The sequence below is a fragment of the Hemitrygon akajei genome, chromosome 14 (genome assembly GCF_048418815.1).
Source record: "Hemitrygon akajei chromosome 14, sHemAka1.3, whole genome shotgun sequence".
NCBI lineage: Eukaryota > Metazoa > Chordata > Chondrichthyes > Myliobatiformes > Dasyatidae > Hemitrygon > Hemitrygon akajei.
The window spans coordinates 93,583,049-93,601,111 of record NC_133137.1 but is presented as its reverse complement, the minus strand read 5'-3'; the positions used below and the strand labels follow the sequence as shown (position 1 = coordinate 93,601,111).

Genomic DNA, 18,063 nt, shown 5'->3' with positions numbered 1-18,063 from the left:
AGGACAGCATTGGATTAGGAAGTGGCTCAAAACAACTCAGAATTGCAAGGAAAATAATTTTTGTAAATGTTATTCCTGTTAATTCCATAGAAACTGGAACGAGGGGAATTGGAGGATGAGACTGATATACTATTGGTAATGCCAGCAGAAGAGAAAGATAGGATTTCTGGATTTCCATTGGCAGTATCACTAAAGGTTGTATTTATTTTAATTTTAAATCCATTTTGTTTTGTAAAGATATTTCTTGAGAGGGTTCAACTAATACTGTGTTTACTAAATTTTAAATCCAGTTTGTTCTTTAAAGATGGTTCTTAAAAGGCTTTAACTAATTCCGTGTTCACTAAAATAAACAAATATATATGTAATATATGTAATCACATTAGGAAATCTGGCATGTTTAACACAATGTACACTTGAATGCACTCAGATTAACATTACCTGGGGCAGAAGGAGGAAGAATAACAGACATAAAAAATGCACACAAGTCAGATAAAACTTCTAAGGATATACTTTCATGAATGAAGACACAATACAGCACACCAAGTGCACATATGAAATTCTGATGATAAGTACAGTCGGCCCTCCTTATCCGCGGATTCCACATGCGCGGATTCAACCAACCGTGGATCGGGAAAACCCAGAAGTGCTTTTCCAGCACTCGTTGTTTGAGCATGTATAGACTATTTTTTTCTTGTAATTATTCCCTAAACAATACAGTATATCAACTATTTACATAGCATTAACATTGTATTAGGTGTTATAAATAATCTAGAGATGATTTAAAAGTACAGGCAGTTCCCGGGTTATGAAAGAGTTCCATTCCTGAGTCCGTCTTTAAAACGGATTTGAAGTCAGAACAGGTACATCCGGTATTATTTAGCGTCAGTTAGTCAAAAGTTTGTCTTAGTATATCGTATATATTTTACCTTTATATGCATATAAAACACATAAGAAGCGTATGTATTTCAATAATTAAATGACTGTGTTGCTTAGTAATAATTGTAGCTTTCATCGGGGCAGGGCCTTTCACATGCTCCATTAAAATTGTTATGATCGTTGACCGACTGTAGCCTAACACTTTTCCAATGACCGATGGTGTTTCACCGCTTTCCGGTTGCTTTATTACTTCCACTTTATTTTCAATCGTGATTGCGATTATTTTCATGAACAGAAACACTGCGGATTCAGAGCTGCACCAGGTCCTAAAGACCACTGCACTGAGACATGTTAAATAAGGTCTGGGGTTCCGCTGGGTCCTAAGGTGCACCGCATTGAGACAGGTTAAATAAGGGACTTAAGCATCCGCAAATTTTGGAATCCGCGGGGTGTCCTGGAACCAATCCCCCGCAGATAAGGAGGGCCGACTGTATACACCACTAAGCTGAAATAAAAGCACAGCCCAGAAAAATTAAGAAATTATCACTATAGCAGAAACATTTAACCAATGGGTGAGCATGGCCCTCCATGGAAGACATCTCCACGATCTGAGCAGACTCGGTGTTGACAATGAAGCATCAAATGCCTGGCTCAGAGTGGGAGACCTCTTCCCAGAAACAGAGGTGTTCCTTGTGTCAATATAGGACCAGGTGGTTAACACAAAAAAAAAATCAAAATACCAACAAATTCAAGATGATAAATGCAATAAAAGCCAAGAGAAACCAGAAACAATCCAAAACGTTACAGGATCCTACAGCAACTTAACTAATTCTGATTACTTAAACAGGCATAATCAATTGGCAAACATCATTCACCTAAATCTTGCTTTTAAATACAAACTGATAAATTAAACCATACCTTACTATAAATACGAGCCTAATCCAGTTTTAGAATCATAGTCCTACAAATTATACTATGACTGATCCTTTATATAACCATATAACAATTACAGCACGGAAACAGGCCATCTTGGCCCTTCTAATCCGTGCCGAATGCTTGCTCTCACCTAGTCCCACTGACCTACACTCCGCCCATAACCCTCCACTCCTTTCCTTTCCATATACCTATCCAATTTTACTTTAAATGACAATACCGAACCTGCCTCTACCACTTCTACTGGAAGCTCGTTCCACACAGCTACCACTCTCTGAGTAAAGAAATTCCCCCTCGTGTTACCCTTAAACTTTTGCCCCCTAACTCTCAACTCAAGTCCTCTTGTTTGAATCTCCCCTACTCTCAATGGAAAAAGCCTATCCACGTCAACGCTATCTAAACCCCCTTATAATTTTAAATACCTCTATCAAGTCCCCCCTCAACTTTCTACGCTCCAAAGAATAAAGACCGAACTTGTTCAACCTTTCCCTGTAACTTAGGTGCTGAAACCCAGGTAACATTCTAGTATATCTTCTCTGTACTCTCTCTATTTTGTTGACATCTTTCCTATAATTCGGTGACCAGAACTGTACACAATACTCCAAATTTGGCCTTACCAATGCCTTGTACAATTTTAACATTACATCCCAACTCCTATACTCAATGCTCTGATTTATAAAGGCCAACCTACCAAAAGCTTTCTTCACCACCCTATCCACACGAGATTCCACCTTTAGGGAACTATGCACCATTATTCCTAGATCACTCTGTTCTACTGTATTCTTCAATGCCCTACCATTTACCATGTATGTCCTATTTTGATTATTCCTACCAAAATGTAGCACCTCACACTTATCAGCATTAAACTCCATCTGTCATCGTTCAGCCCACTCTTCTAACTGGCCTAAATCTCTCTGCAATTATTATTGATAGGACAATACATAATAACCTTCTGGATATAATATCACAGGATAAACAAGCAAGAACAATTTACTTAATTGATATAACCATTCCAAACATACACAACATACAGAAATCAATAAGTAAAATTGAAAGACTATGGAACATGAACAGCGTATACATTGTCTCTTAGTAATATCTACAACCCAGTATCATCCCAAAGTCAATATACAATAGCACCAAACCATTAGGCTTACATAGAAATATTTATGTACATTTCTAGAAATCCACAATACTAAACACCACTATAAGAGTCAGAAAGTTCCTAACAATTGAGAAATCAGTGTGCTTAGCTATGTCTGTACCTCACATTTGACTAGCTTTTACTGAGAAAAAAATTAAAATACAACAACATCAATAAATAAATAAGCAATAAATATTGAGAACATTAGATGAAGAATCCTGAAAGGTGAGTCTATATGTTGTAGCAACATTTCAATGACAGAACAAGTGAAGTTATCCCATTTGGTTCAAGAGTAATAAGTGTTCCTGAACCTGGTGATGTGAGTCTTGAGACTGATGTACCTTTTTCCTGATTGCAGCAGTGAGAAGAGAGCATGTCCTGGGGTGGTGAGTGTCCATGATGATGGATGCTGCTTTCCTGTGACAACATTTCATGTAGATGTACTCAGTGGTTTGGTGGTGGGAGGGGGCTTTACCTGTAATGGACTGGGTCGTATCCGCTACTTTTTGGAGGATTTTTGGTTCAAGGATGGAACTGGTGTTTCCATACCAGGCTGTGATGCAGCCAGTCAATATACTCTCCACTACACATCTGTAGAAGTTTGTCAAAGTGTTAGATGTCATGCCAAATCTTCACAGACTCCTAAGGAGCAGAGGTGCTGCTGTGTTTTCTTCTTAATTACACTTATAGCTCACAACAGGTTTTCCAAACTAATGAACCGAGGAATTTAAAGTTACTGACCTTTTCCATCTCTGACCCTCCAATGAGGATTAGCTCATGGACTTCTGGTTTCCTTCTCCTGAAGTCAATAATTAGCACCTTGGTCTTGTTGACATTGAGTAAGAGGTTGTTGTTATGGCACCACTTAGCCAGATTTTCAATCTCTCTTTTATATACTGATCTATCATCACCTTTGATTTGGCCTACTACAGTGGTGTCATCAGAAAACTTTAATGTGGCATTGGAGCTGTGCTTAGCCATACAGTCAAAAGTGTAAAGTAAGTTGAGCAGAAGGCTAAGCACACAGAATTGTGCTACAATTGTGCTGATGGAGATTGTGGAGGAGATATTATTACCAATCCGAACTGACTGGGATCTCCAAGTGAGGAAATCGAAGATCCAAATGTACTAGGAGGTATTGAGGCCAAGATCTTGAAACTTATTGATTAGTTTTGAGGGGATGATAGTAGTGAATGACAAGCTGCAGTCGATAAAGAACATTCTGATATATGCATGCTGTCCAGATGTTCCAGGATTGAATGAAGAGCCAATGAAATGGCATACGTTGTGGACCTGTTGTGCTGGTTGGTAAATTGGAGTGGATCCAAGTAATTTCATAGGCTGGTGTTGATTTGTTCCATCACCAACCTCTCAAAATACTTCATCACTGTGGATGTACTAAGTGCGACTGGATAATAGTCATTGAGGCAGATTATCAAGTTCTTTGGCACTGGAATAATTGAAGCCTGCTTGAAGGAGGTGGGTACCTCAGACTACCAAAGTGAGAGGTTAAAGATCTCAGTCAGCACTCCAGCCAGTTGATCAGCATAGGTCAGGGCCAGATGCTTTCCATGGGTTCACCTTTCTGAAGGATGCTCACACATTGGCTTCAGAGACTGAAATGACAGGATCATTGGGGGTTGTGGGAGTTAGTGATGGTTCTTCTATCATTTTGACGGTCAAAGCAAGCATAGAAGGCATTGAACTATTTGGAAGTGAAGTGCTGTTGTCAGCTATGTCACTTGATTTCACTTTGTAAAAGGTGATAGTATTCAAGCCCTGTCACAGCTGTTGAGCATTCTTCATTTAATTTAATTTCTCATTTAATTATGGGAAATCTTTTCAAAGTTGGAAAATTGTACTCAAAAGCATCTTTAAACACTGGAATATAGAGACATAAAGGCAAAATTCTGACCTATATTGCAACAAGTTGAGCATGAATGACAGGAGTCAGAACTTCTATTTCAGCAATCATGTATATAAAATAGAAACTCAGGAAACACTCGAGATCAGGAAGCATTGGTGGAAAATATAACAAATAACTTTTCAAGTTAGGGACGCGGGAACTGGAAGAGAGAGAACAAACAAGTTAGTTTTAACTAGTAGAGACATTAAGGGATGTGGATGACTTCCTTCATGACTAGGGTGCTATTGACTGCATATAGATTGCCATCAGGGCAAAAAATATCAACGAGCAGCATTTATGAATAGAAAGGCTACTTCTCCAGTCTCTGATCTATTACGTACCCAGGGGTTTCATTTACTGTGAGTGTCACTTTAAGAGACACCTGGATGGGTGGGATTATGACGTCAGTGTAACAAGCTGCGATGGGCCGCTGAGATTTTCAGTAGTGTGAAGAGAGAGAGAGAGAGAGAAGCTTTGGATTGCAAGCTGCTGGAGCAGTTTGCTGTGATATGGGTAAAGTTTGCTACTTACCCATGCCCAAAAGATTGGATTGTTCAATGGCACATGGTGCACAGTGAATGTGTGACTGTCACTTTGTATAATCTGTATGTAGATTTTTGTTGGAGTATCCTGTGGAACCACTTTTGTTAACCCTTACCTGGATGCGGGTGTGTATTGTGGTTACCACTTGGAAGAAGGAATCTTTCTGTGAGATGTCACCCATTTCTATGTGGATTTTGGAATGATTTGATGGATAAGATCTTCAGCGACTGTTATTTCGTTTACCCAGCGTGGAACCTGTGGGATTATTCGTAATCGCCTTCTCCCTACATTTTAACGTGGATTTACAAATCTCTCCCCTCACTCATTTGTTCCGTGGATTACTGAACCTTTCTACTTTGCCATCTATATCTTAAGACTTTAAGAATTGTTCCTAAGCTTGACCACATATATACGCATAACACTGTTACCTTCTATTTATTTTGTTTAATCGTTTATATTTTGAGTAGATACTAATAAAGATAATGGTTTTAACATCAAAAGCAGACTCCATTTGTGGTCTACTGCTACTGGTACGTAACAGATCAGAGAAACAGAACATAGCTGCTTTCTGATTCACCAGTTAGCAAGTTCCAGGGCATTTGATTCAGAAGTTGGATTTTGATATTGAAGCTACTTGCTAGGAAGTTCAAACATGCTGTTTTAGTGTTGCAGTAACAAAGACCTGAAAAGTTGATAATGCATTGAATCCCCTGCATTAATATTTGGTTCAGCTAAATATCGTTAACTCTTATTACAAATGTTACTTTTTAAAGAGATTTGCAACTTGAGAGCTGTAATCAAGTCAGAAATAAGGCTTAGCAATATTGAATTAAGTTATAGAAAATATGAAAAGATGTCAAGTGCAATTAATAGTAAGTTGTCTTGAAGTTAACTATTTTCTAAATATTATTTCTTACCTCTTAGATTTTTAGTTACCTTGGTATTATGGACCTTGCAAGATGTGCGCAAGTGTGTCAATCATGGAAAGTAATTACACAGACAAGTTCCCTCTGGAGCAAGGTTTGTTTAATGATCAAGAACTAGCATGATTACTGAAATAATGCTGAGGTATATCCTAGGATGCACTGGGACATATCATCAGTGATGTAACCTGTGGTCGTTGGGTTTGAGTCTTTCAACATCAGGTATCCTCACCCAAGCAACACAGCCAGGGTTGATCAGGCACCAGCTTGAGTCCCAGTAGTATTGGTTCACACGTCACACTTCTTGATCCATAGCCATCTGGAGGCACGCTGAGCCCCTCAATCCTGATGGCTGTTCTCTTTGCGGCCCCCACTGTGCCAAGGAGAGAGTAGGTTCTGCAGAGTGATCAGTCAGCAAAACCTCTACACCCCACCTCTATAGGATCACAATGCAGAAGTTTTTGTTTATGGAGTACCCTGTAGCATGTATTCAGATGTTCACATCCTTTGGATGTTTGGGCAGTAGGGATTCTCTATGTTGAGGTTGATGGCTTTTGATAAGGAAGGTTGATTGGATAAATTGACTTGAGATTCAGAGCAGCTAACAGAATGGCAGATTAAGCTCAAGGAAGTTAATAGCCTATGCATGTTCCTATGTCACCTCTTTATTCTGTATTGGTATAATGACAGCATAAAATAGAAACTTTTATTTTTCTTGGTGTTTCAATTATGGCTTAAGATGCTCATAAGTTGGTTGAAATGACTGTCTTAAAAAGAATACCACTTGCAATTGCAAATTACATCACTTGACATACATAGGACCCCAGTAGTTAAAAAGTAGGAAAGTGAACAGGAGATGTACATTTCTAGTTCAGTTCAACAAGCAATTTATGCAGTAGATACAAAGAACATGATTTTTTTTTGGAGAATGGACATCATTCCAGGTGATACCAAGGGTACAGAGAACAGAGCATTTCTTGATTTTTTAAAATCCATCCATATTAACGTTATGTTCTTTGGTTCAATGATCATTTTTTCTGATCAAACATTTTGAGCTGTTTACTTACTCATCTCTGAAGTAAAATACTTGTTTACACTTGCTGCAGGCAGGATGCCAGTTAGGGCAATGGTATGCTCCTTCCGCAGGACGTGGGAGATCAGGGAAACTTCCATTGTTCCTAATGACTACACTCTTGGGAAGTGTTGCACCTCCCAGAGTTAAGGACTGGATGTGGATGCATTTGAGATAATCTGGTTTGCTGAGAGCTTCAAAGTTAACATTTTGGTGAGTTTTTCACACCAAAGGTGCAGGCTGTGATAACTGAGTGATCGCCAGGAAAGTGTAGGCAAATAGTGTAGGCAAGCAGTGCAGGGTCCCCTGTGGCTATTCTCCTCAGCAACAAGTATACTGGATACTGTTGGTGCGGGGGTGGGGGAGAATGACCTTTCAGAAAGCAGCGTAAACAGCCTGGGTAGTGGTGCTATAACCATCTGTGCAAGCAAGGGTGAAGTCAGATAGAGTATAGTGATAGGAAACCTGATAGTTAGGGGCATGGATAGGTATTTCTGTGGCTGTAGATGAGATGTCAAGATGGTGCCAGGTGTCAAGGATGTCTTCTGGTGATTACAAAACGTTCTCAAGAGAGAGAGTGAGTAGCCAGAAATGGAATGAAGGACATAGTTAGGAAGAAGGATGAGATCCTGCAGAGTGAATATAGAAAGTTTGGAAAGAGATTAAAAAGCTGGACTTCAAGGGCAGTGATCTCATGATAGTGAAGTCACAAGTAGAAAGATAGGCCAGCTGGATGTGTGGCTAAAGAGTTAATGCAGGGAAAATGCATTTGAGTTCTTGTATCATTGAAATCTCTGTCCTATCTTTTTCCATAACTATTTTAAAACTAATAGAAATAAGGTTTATTAGTTGTACTTGAACTGGAATGGACTAATTATCATGGGAAAGAGATTTGCTAATGCTATTTGGGAGGATTTTAACTGGATTGGTGGGGGTGGGACTCTAAGCAGTTATTGGGGCAATGCTGCAATCAGCAATAGCAAGCTTGATGTACAGAATAGTCAGGCAGGAGCACAGCAAACAGAGAGGAAAAACTAGTGATTTAAACTGCACTTATTTCAATGCAAAAGATGTAATAGGTTAGGTGGACAAACTCAGGGTGTAAATTGGCTCTGCGGACTGGGATATTATAGCTATAAAAGAAGCTTGGCTTAGGGAAGTGCAGGACTGGCATTCAATGTTCCGGATACAAATACTACAGGTGAGGTGCAGGTAAAAGAGCAGGGGAGTTGCCTTTTTGATGAGAGAGGACATAAAAACAGTATTTAAAGGGGATATTAGGGAATCATCATGTGAGGCTGTACGGTTAGAATTTAAAAACAAGCAGGGGATGATCAGATATTGATGGTACTGTATTATAGGTCAACCAATAGTCCTCAAGAATTAGGTTTGTGGGATACTACAGATAGTTATATGAATAGTAGTATAAAAGGGCTTTGACAGGGTGGAATTTGTTAGAGCCATAGAACAATACAGCACATAAAAAGGCTCTTTGGTTACCTTTACCCTATCTATACCTCTCATAATTTTTATGCCTCTATAACATCTCCCGCATTCTTCAAATTTGGAATATTGTATGTTTAGAGAATAATGTCCTAACCTATTCAACCTTTCCCTGTAACTCAAGTCCTCAAATCCTGGCAGCATCCTTGTACATTTTGCCTGCACTTTCAGTCTAATTGATATTTTTCCTATTGGTATGTGACCCAATATTCCAAACTAGGGCCTCATCAATGTCTTACATAACTTCAGCATAACATCCCAACTCCTGTACTTAATACTCTGATTTATGAAGGCTATTGTGACAAAAGTTTTCTTTACCTTATCTATCTGTGACACCATTTTCAAGGAATTATGTAGTTGCATTCCTAGATCTCTCTGTTTGATCACACTCTAATGCTCTACTGCTCACTGTGTAAGTCCTACCCCGGTTTGTCCTCCTGAAGTGTAACACCTCACACTTGTCTGTATTAAATTCAATCTGCCATTTCTCAGCCCATTTTTGCAGCTGATCCCGACCCCACTGCAACCTTTAGTAGTCTTCCTTGTTGACAGTGTATCCCTAATCTTGGTGCATTCCATAAATTTACTGATCTAAGTTACCACATTATCATTGAGATTGTTGATATAGATGGCAAACAACAACAGAGCCAGTACTGATCCCTGGAGAACACCGCTAGTCACAGACCTCCAGTTAGAGAGGCAACCATCTACTAGCAGTCTCTGGCTCCTCCTGTGAAGCCAATATGTACTCCGATTTAATATCTCATCCTGAATGCTAAGCAACTGAACTTGACTAACCTCCCATACAAAACCTTGTCAAAGGCCTAGCTAAAGTCCATGTAGACAACATCCAGTGCCTTTCCTTCATCAGCTTTCCTGGTGACTTCTTTGAAGTGCCTCCAGCATTGTCAAAGACCCCTCCCATCCTTCCCACAATCTCTTTGACTTCCTGCTATTAGGCAGAAGGTAGCACAGCACAAGAACCAGAACATTCAGGCTGGGTAACAATTTCTTAACCTAGGCTGTTAGACATTTAACACCCTGCTGCTACCCAGCACTCATGTACACCTTGCCTGAATGCTCAGCCATGACCCCCCCCCCCCCCACCACCCCAACTCACTGACACACTCCTTTCCTGCACTGTCACTTTTCATATTTTATTGCTGCTCTTTCAAACATTTATACTACTTTTTATTTATTATCACAGTGCTAGTAACATTATACTCTTATATAAACATAAACAGCGGTGCTAGACAGTTTGTGAACCCTGTAGAATTTTCTCTTTTTGGGCATAAATATGGCCTAAAATATGATCAGGTCTTCATGTTAGTCCTAAAACTAGATAAAGATAACCCAATTAAATAAATAACACAAAACATTATACTTGTTCATCTATTTATTGAGAAAAATGATTCAATATTACATTAAGTTGTTGAAAAAAGTATGTGAACCTCTGGGGCAATGCCTTCTACAAAAGCTATTTGGAGTCAGATGCGATGAGATTGGAGGTGTGGGTTGTAGGGGTGCCCTGCCCTATAAAAAAGATACACCAAGTCAGGTTACTGACAGAGCCTGCTCTTCTCAAGAAAGATCTGTTTATATGCACCATGCCTCGATCAAATAACTTTCAGAGGACCTTAGAAGAAGGATTGTAAATGCATGAAGTCTGGAAAAGGCACAAAAAACATTTCTAAAGACCCAAGTGTTCATCAGTCTACAGTCAGAGAAATTGTCTACAAATGGAGGAAATTCAGTACTGTTGCTACTCTCTGTAGGATTGGGCATCCTGCAAAGATCACACCAAGAGCATAATGTGCAATGCTGAAGGAGGTGAAAACCCAAGGGTAACAGCAAAAGACCCACAGAAAACACTAGAACTTGCTAAAGTCTCTGTTTATATGCCCATTGTGTTAGAGATCTGGAGCAGCAGCTGAATGACTTTTGGCTTTTACAGGAGAGTGAAGAGATAATCAGGGAAGTAGTCACCTTGAAGTTGCAGGAGGCAAGTAGCTGGGTGACTGTCAGGAGAAATGGAAATATAAATAGGCAGTTAGTGCAGAGCACCCTTGTAGTCATTCCTCTCAATCATAAATACACCACTTTGGATACTGTCGTGGGGGATGACAAGGTTACTGGCACTGTGTGTAAGTCCTGGTGTAGAAGGGAAAGAGGGAGAAGAGGGGAGCAGTAGTGATAGGGGACTCAATAGTCAGTGCAACAGATGGGAGATTCTGTGGACATGAATAGGACACCCAAATGGTATACTGACTCCCAGGTGCCAGGGTCAGGGACATCTTGGATCACATCCACAAATTTTGGAGAGGGAGGGAGAGCAGCCAGATGTCTTGGTACATATTGGTACCAATGACATAGGAAGGAAAAGCAAAGAGGTCCTGAAAAGTGAATTTAGAGAGCTAGGTGGAAAGCTGAGAAGCAGGAATTCCCAGGTAGTTATTTCTGGATTGCTATCTGTGCCATGTGCAAGTGAGGGTAGAAACAAGATAACTTGGAAGATTAATATGTGGCTGAGAAGCTGGTGCAGGGGGCTGGGCTTCATGTTCTTGGATCATTGGGAGGTATGGGGAGGTATGACCTGTTCAAAAGTGACGGGATGCACCTGAACCCAAGGGAAACCAATATTCTCATGAACAGGTTTGTTAGAGCTGTTGGGGAGGGTTTAAACTAATTTGGCAAGGGGGTGGGAACTAGTGTGAAGGGACTCGGGATAGAATAGACGGTAAAAAAAAGATAGCGTGCAGTCAGACTGTCAGGAAGAGCAGGCAGATGATAGGACATTATTGCAGCCAGCAAGGTGAGTATCAGTGCATTAGGGATGCAGAATCAAAAAGGGTAGCACATACAGTTATATCTCAATGCACTGAGTATAAGAAATAAGGTGAGTGATCTTGTTGCAGTATTACAAATTGTCAGGTATGATGTTGTGGCCATCATTGAATCGTGTCTGAAGGATAGTTGTAGTAGGGAGCTAAATGTCCAACATTACACTTTGTATTGGAGGGGTAGAAAGGTAGGCAGAGGGGGTGGCATGGCTCTGCTGGTAAAGATGTGACATAGGATTGAAAGATGTTGAATCCTTGTGGGTTGAGTTAAGAAATGGAAGGGGTAAAAGGATCCTGATGGCAATTATATACAGGCCTCGCAACAATAGCTGTGATGTGGACCACAGATTATAACAGTAAATATAAAAGGTGTGTCAAAAGGACAATGTTATGATAGTCATGGGAGATTTTACTGTACAGGTCGATCGGGAAAATCAGATTGGAAATGGAATTGTCAATCTTACAGTCTTCAGGCCATGCCACTCAGGGACTTGTGCTAATATTATTTTATGACTGTATGTGCTAGGTAATAACTATATGTGCTGTGTGACTATATGTATTATGTTTTGCACCTTGACTCCAGAGGAGTAATGTTTCATTTTGATGTATACACGTGTATGGTTTAAATGAAAATAAATTTGAACTTGAACTTGATATACCTCTGCTAGGGCCACTGCAATTTCTGAACTAGTCTCCCAAAAGGTCTGAGGGAACACCTTGTCAGGCTCTGCAGATTTATCCACTCTAATTTTCCTCGACAGCAAACACCTCCTCTGTATACACTCCATAGCTTCACTGTTATTTTGCCTCACTTCGATAGAGTCTGCGCCTGTCTCCTGAGTAAATTGTAATGTAAAAAAAAATCCACTTAAGATTTCCTTAATCTCTTTCATACTGGATTACCCTTTAGTCATTAATTCAGGATTATCCTTAGTCTCTGATCACTGACCTTCTACCCCAAATGAATCAGTAATCCTGTCTGCCTCTGATCCTCATGACTATCCCAAAGGAAACTCAGCATGCTATTTCACTAAGACTTTGGGTGTTATATCTTGTTTTAGTGGGTGATCAACAAGATATTTTACACTGAGCAATGCCCATATAGCACACATATTGTGGAAAATTTCAATTTCTAGGCTACAGTATTTTTAAAAAATGAAGCAAATTATTTGAATTCTATTGATGTACTTTGGTATAACATACAGACTGTTTTAAAATAAGATTTTGATTATTTCATATCTACAAAACATTTACACCAGGTCTTCATACTAAAAACCTTACATTCCAGCTTGACTTTTATCCAGTAAGAAAATGGATTAAAGACGATGATATAGCAAATATTTTGCGGAGGTACCGTTCTTCTGTCATCCATTTGAGTCTCCGGGGATGCAACAACATTGGTCAGGCCACCTTCAAAGGAATTAGTGAGTATATTTAGAACTTCTTATCTTTGCATATTTTTGCTGATGCTTGAAGAAAAAACGTTGTTGTAGCATCTTTCAAGTACTTAAAAGCACTCTACGTTCAATTAAATACTTTTGAAGTATTGTCACTCTTGTAATGTAGGAAATACAACAACAAATTTGTGTTTAGCAAAATCCCACAGCAAGAATATTTCAATAGTGTCAGTTTTGAAAAGTAAATGTATTGTAAATAAACACAATTATATGAATCTTCTCTGTGATGGTAAACAAAATGTCTTTTAAAAGTTAACAAATCTTTGCAGTTCTAAATAAAAAAATGCAATTCTAGAAATACTTTGTTCAGATAACATCTGTGGAATGAAGAATAGATTTAATAGTTTAGATCAATGAACTTTAATCAGAACTAGCAACATGGAAAAAAAGTGTGTTCTTGGTTGCAGAGGAGAATAGTGGGGAAGAACAGCTGGAATTGTGATAGGAAGGAGACCAAGGTTCAAAGTTCCAAGTACATTTATTATCAAAGTATGTATACATTATACAGCCTTGAGATTTCAGCCACAAGACAAAGAAACCTAAAAGAACCATATGAAAAGGAGACCATCAAACACACAATATGCAAAGAGTAAAAAACAAATCGTGCAAATAATAGAAGTAAGCAAATACCATTCAGAACAAAATTGAGTCCATAGACACGAAGAGCCTGGAGCAGGCCTAGATGGTTTCTAGTTATTTGATGAGCGAAGGTAGTTAGAAAGAGAAAAGAAACAAAAGGATGCTTGGAAACTAAGATATAGAATACAGCAATTTCTAGTAATTTGTCTGTTTAGAGATACAGCACCGAGAATAGGCCCTTCCAGCCCTTCGAGCCATGCTGTCTAGTAACACACCAGTTTAACCCTAGCCTAATCACGAGACAATATACCATGGCCAATTAAAATCTGAAACAAAGGAGAATGCCTTTGAGAAATAACCAGAAGATCAGGGTCTTCCATGAAGATTGTGATACCCAGTATTCATCTGAAATCGTAATTCAAGTAAAAAGGATCAGGGAATACTTCAAGAGACACCTTGCTTCCTTCTCGGTCATTTTACAATAATTCTATGTTGGTTGTATAATTTGCATGCATATTTTTTATTTGAGACTGATGATATTTATTGATTTTCCCTAATCACCTTGAAAGGCTTTTAAGTATCAACCATATGAATGCAAATCTAGAAACACTTAAAAATCAGACTGGGTAAGGATGGAAAATTTCTTTTTTTTCAGGATATTGGTGAATGAGACTGAATTACACAACAATTCAGTTATGTCATGTTCACCATTACCTATACATTTTTTTGTCATTCTAAATTTACAGTATTTAGTTATTTGAATTTAAATTTTCAGTTGCCATGGTAAGAAACCAATGTCTACTGATTATTAATCCATGTCTCTGGATGCCAATTCTGTAACAGCAAATTTGCCACTATATCCCAATGTGCTTGGGAAAATTATGTCAAATGTCTGAATAATTTATGCAAAGAAATACTGGATGCAGCTATGGCTGTTGCTATGCATGCTCCAGAGATGGAATAGAAAAAAAACTGCTGGGAAGCCTAAATAATTGAATTGCAAAACGATCAGCTGGATTGTTATATAATGTTTTTGCTAAACAAAGCAAATGCAAATGATAAGAAATGTACCATGTGGTGATGCTGAATGGACTCAGTTTATTATCTTTTTGTCATCTGCAATACTAATAGTCTCTAAACACTATTTAAATAAGAACCACAGTCCCCTAGATCTATTTAAGTGTGGTAGCATACAGTATTATTGTCCTTTTTTCAATTGTTTCGATTTGATTGTAATAACAGCATTGCTGATTACTCATGTTCCAGCATGTGATTACTCATGTGCAGGATGTTTGCAGCTTCCAATTCACATTAGTTTTATCTTATTGTCAGTTAATAACCTTTTTAATAATAATACAGAAAGAGAAACAGAGACACACACAAAATGCTGGTAGAACACAGCAGGCCAGGCAGCATCGATAGGGAGAAGCACTGTCGACGTTTCGGGCCGAGACCCTTCGTCGGGACTAACCGAAAGGAAAGAAAGTAAGATGCTGCCTGTCCTGCTGTGTTCAACCAGCATTTTGTGTGTGTTGTTGTTTGAATTTCCAGCATCTGCAGATTTCCTCGTGTTTGCGCAAAGAAACAGAAATGTGTTGTCCTCCTGGGTTCAGACTTATTAATAGTGGCCAAATTAGGGTTGCTGGACTTATAAACTCCACTGATTCAGCCAAATTTTGAAATCTCCTGCCTGTTTCAGATGGTATCTCATTTGCTATGTACATTGATCCCCCCTTATTTAAATATTAATAGCAGGAGTAAGCAGGATTCCAATCTGCCTTGATACAAGCCAAACAATTTAAGGATTACGCAATAGTTATTAATTTAATTTATTGCATTTCCTTTACTATACAACAGTTTTGACCAGGATGTGACCCTCTGGTGTAAAGAGTCCAAACATCCAATTTAGAGCAATGCGGAATACAGTGCTGAGTTTATGCTGATTGTTAATCCCATATTTTAATTCTCCCTGCATTCTCATCAGCTCATTCACATTAGGGGCAATATACAGTCCTCATGTCTTTGGGATGTGGAAGAAAGCCTACAGAGATTTCCAATCCACCCCACAGAAGTAGGATCTATGGTGAGGATGGAGTTCTGGTCTTTGGCACAGTGAGGCAGTGGTTCTATAGTTGTGGCACTGTTAAATTTTTGCTTACTGACATTCATTAATTTAGTAGTGTTTGATTTACAAAGTTTTGCTATAGTGGTTATGTAGATTGATCTACCAAAGGAGTGTAAGGCACTCCTTCTCTCCTTCCCACTGCTAACCTGTATGTTACCCTTGGGCAAGGTGTAACACCTGATTAGCTCCCCGATCAGGGTCATATGAAGTCATGGGAGTGGGATGTGATGGTTGTATGAGCAGCTGGGCATATCACAAGTCCTGGTTATGTGACTACTGACACCAGAGAGGCAATATCTGAAGAGTATTGGTAATGGCTGAGGTCACCTGTTTTGTAAAGACACTGCCATGAAGAAGGTGATGGCAAACTACTTCTGTAGAAAAGTTTGCCAAGTACAATCATAGTCATAGAAAGATACCATGATCGCCCATGTCATATGACATGGCTCATAATAAATGAACCCTTGATTTATGAAGCTTTTTTTGCTATAACAAGAAGTATGCTATTGTTCATCCATAATACATTTCATAATTCTTCCATGCTATTTGATCTCTATTTATAAGTGGACTTCACCACAATTTATTCTACACATCCTTCAAGCTTGCTGCAAACTGCCATCTCAGAGCTATAAGCATTAATACTATACAAGATGTAATGAGAGGGTGTTGCAGTGGAGCTGCAGTGACCCAAGTTCAATCCTCACCTCTGCTGCTTACTATGTGGATTTTGTATGATCTCCTCGTGATCATGGGTGTTTCCTCTGGGTGATTCAATTTCTTCGCACATCTCAAAGATGTGCCAGTTTATAGGTTAATTGGTCATTGTGAATTGTTCCTAGATTGAGTGAGTGGTATATTTCTGGAAAGAGTTGAGGGGATGTAGGAGGAATAACATGGAATTAGTGTCAGATTAGTGTAAATGGGTGCTTGATGGTAAGCATGGACTCGGGGTCATCAGGCCTGTTTCAGTGCAGTGTGGCTGTGATTCTATTACTGAATAAAGTGAGTGTTCAGTGGACCTCATCTATTCATTAGGTAATGCAGCATTGATAGGGTGAACAATCTTCAACAAGATGGACAAGATAAAATTTAGTGCCCAAATTGCTACCCTTGGAAGTGCATAGCATTCTACAAAGGACAGACGTGGTATTTTTGTGAGAATGGAAAAATAATTAAACACTTGGCTGAACCATCATAATCACTGATTTTGATTATGATAAGATTTGAAAACTGTGAGGTGGTCATGTATCTTCTGAACATTGTGAGAAGTTCCAAGGCAGTCATGACTAGTTTGAATGTTTTAGGAAACATGTAGACCTGCATGATATTAATCTTGTGGGAGGAGGCAGATGGTACAGAATGTTACAAGAAAGTGGTGGCAGCAGTAATTTTTCCCAAGGAGATGAAAGAAATAATCAAAAAGTGGCTACTATCCTAAATATGGACTCTCTTGGAAGGAAATATTTTCATAAACATTCATCTCATCGATCAGAAAACTGTTTCTGGCTTTAAAGCAGCAGAAAACCATATTGCTCTTTTCCTTGGAAACATTGCTATAGGTGATAGCAATCTTAAACATATTTTCATCTACAACTCAGAGAACCGACAATTACAAAGGAATACTCAAAGGCAATCTTCTAGTGAGCTAATGATCTGGACGATAGACACGGTTATAGAAATCATAGAAAGATACAGCACAAACATTAACCATCCATTTACAATAAGTCTACAAAAATTCAATTTTCTAAACTCCCCTCATAATGCATCATTCTTCTCTCTTTTCATTGCACAATATGGTTCAAGGAATAATCTGAGCAATAAAGCCTTGTCCGTCATTGACAATGTTTTAGGATATTTAGCTAACTTTGGACAAAGCTGATAATAACACTGAACAACAAATTTTTTCAGAAGTGTTGCTTCCTCAGATTTTTTTTTGTTTATGATAGACTGCTTGAAGCTGAACACAAATATAATTTCAGGCTACTTATATCACTTAGAAATTTGGAGAAACAAGTAATTAAATTTTATTGAATATAACGTGTTTAATTGCATAACTGTGCTGACACTTTGCAATAGTTCAACTAAGCTAAAATGTTGTGTTGATGATATTCATTTGTATGCAGTGTCTGAGGCTTCTCACTTAAGTGTCCAACAATAATCAG

The 18,063-nt window shown here is 38.8% G+C and overlaps 1 protein-coding gene across 1 annotated transcript in view; it reads left to right on the top strand.

Moving 5' to 3' along the window:
- The window catches only part of fbxl13 (F-box and leucine-rich repeat protein 13), a 162,011-nt gene that overhangs the window by 11,604 nt on the left and 132,344 nt on the right, over positions 1-18,063 (top strand). Inside the window, exons 5-7 of the mRNA XM_073066627.1 lie at positions 91-195; positions 6,327-6,422; positions 13,029-13,164. Coding sequence (XP_072922728.1) covers positions 91-195; positions 6,327-6,422; positions 13,029-13,164 — 337 coding nt within the window. The remainder of the gene's footprint in view (positions 1-90; positions 196-6,326; positions 6,423-13,028; positions 13,165-18,063) is intronic.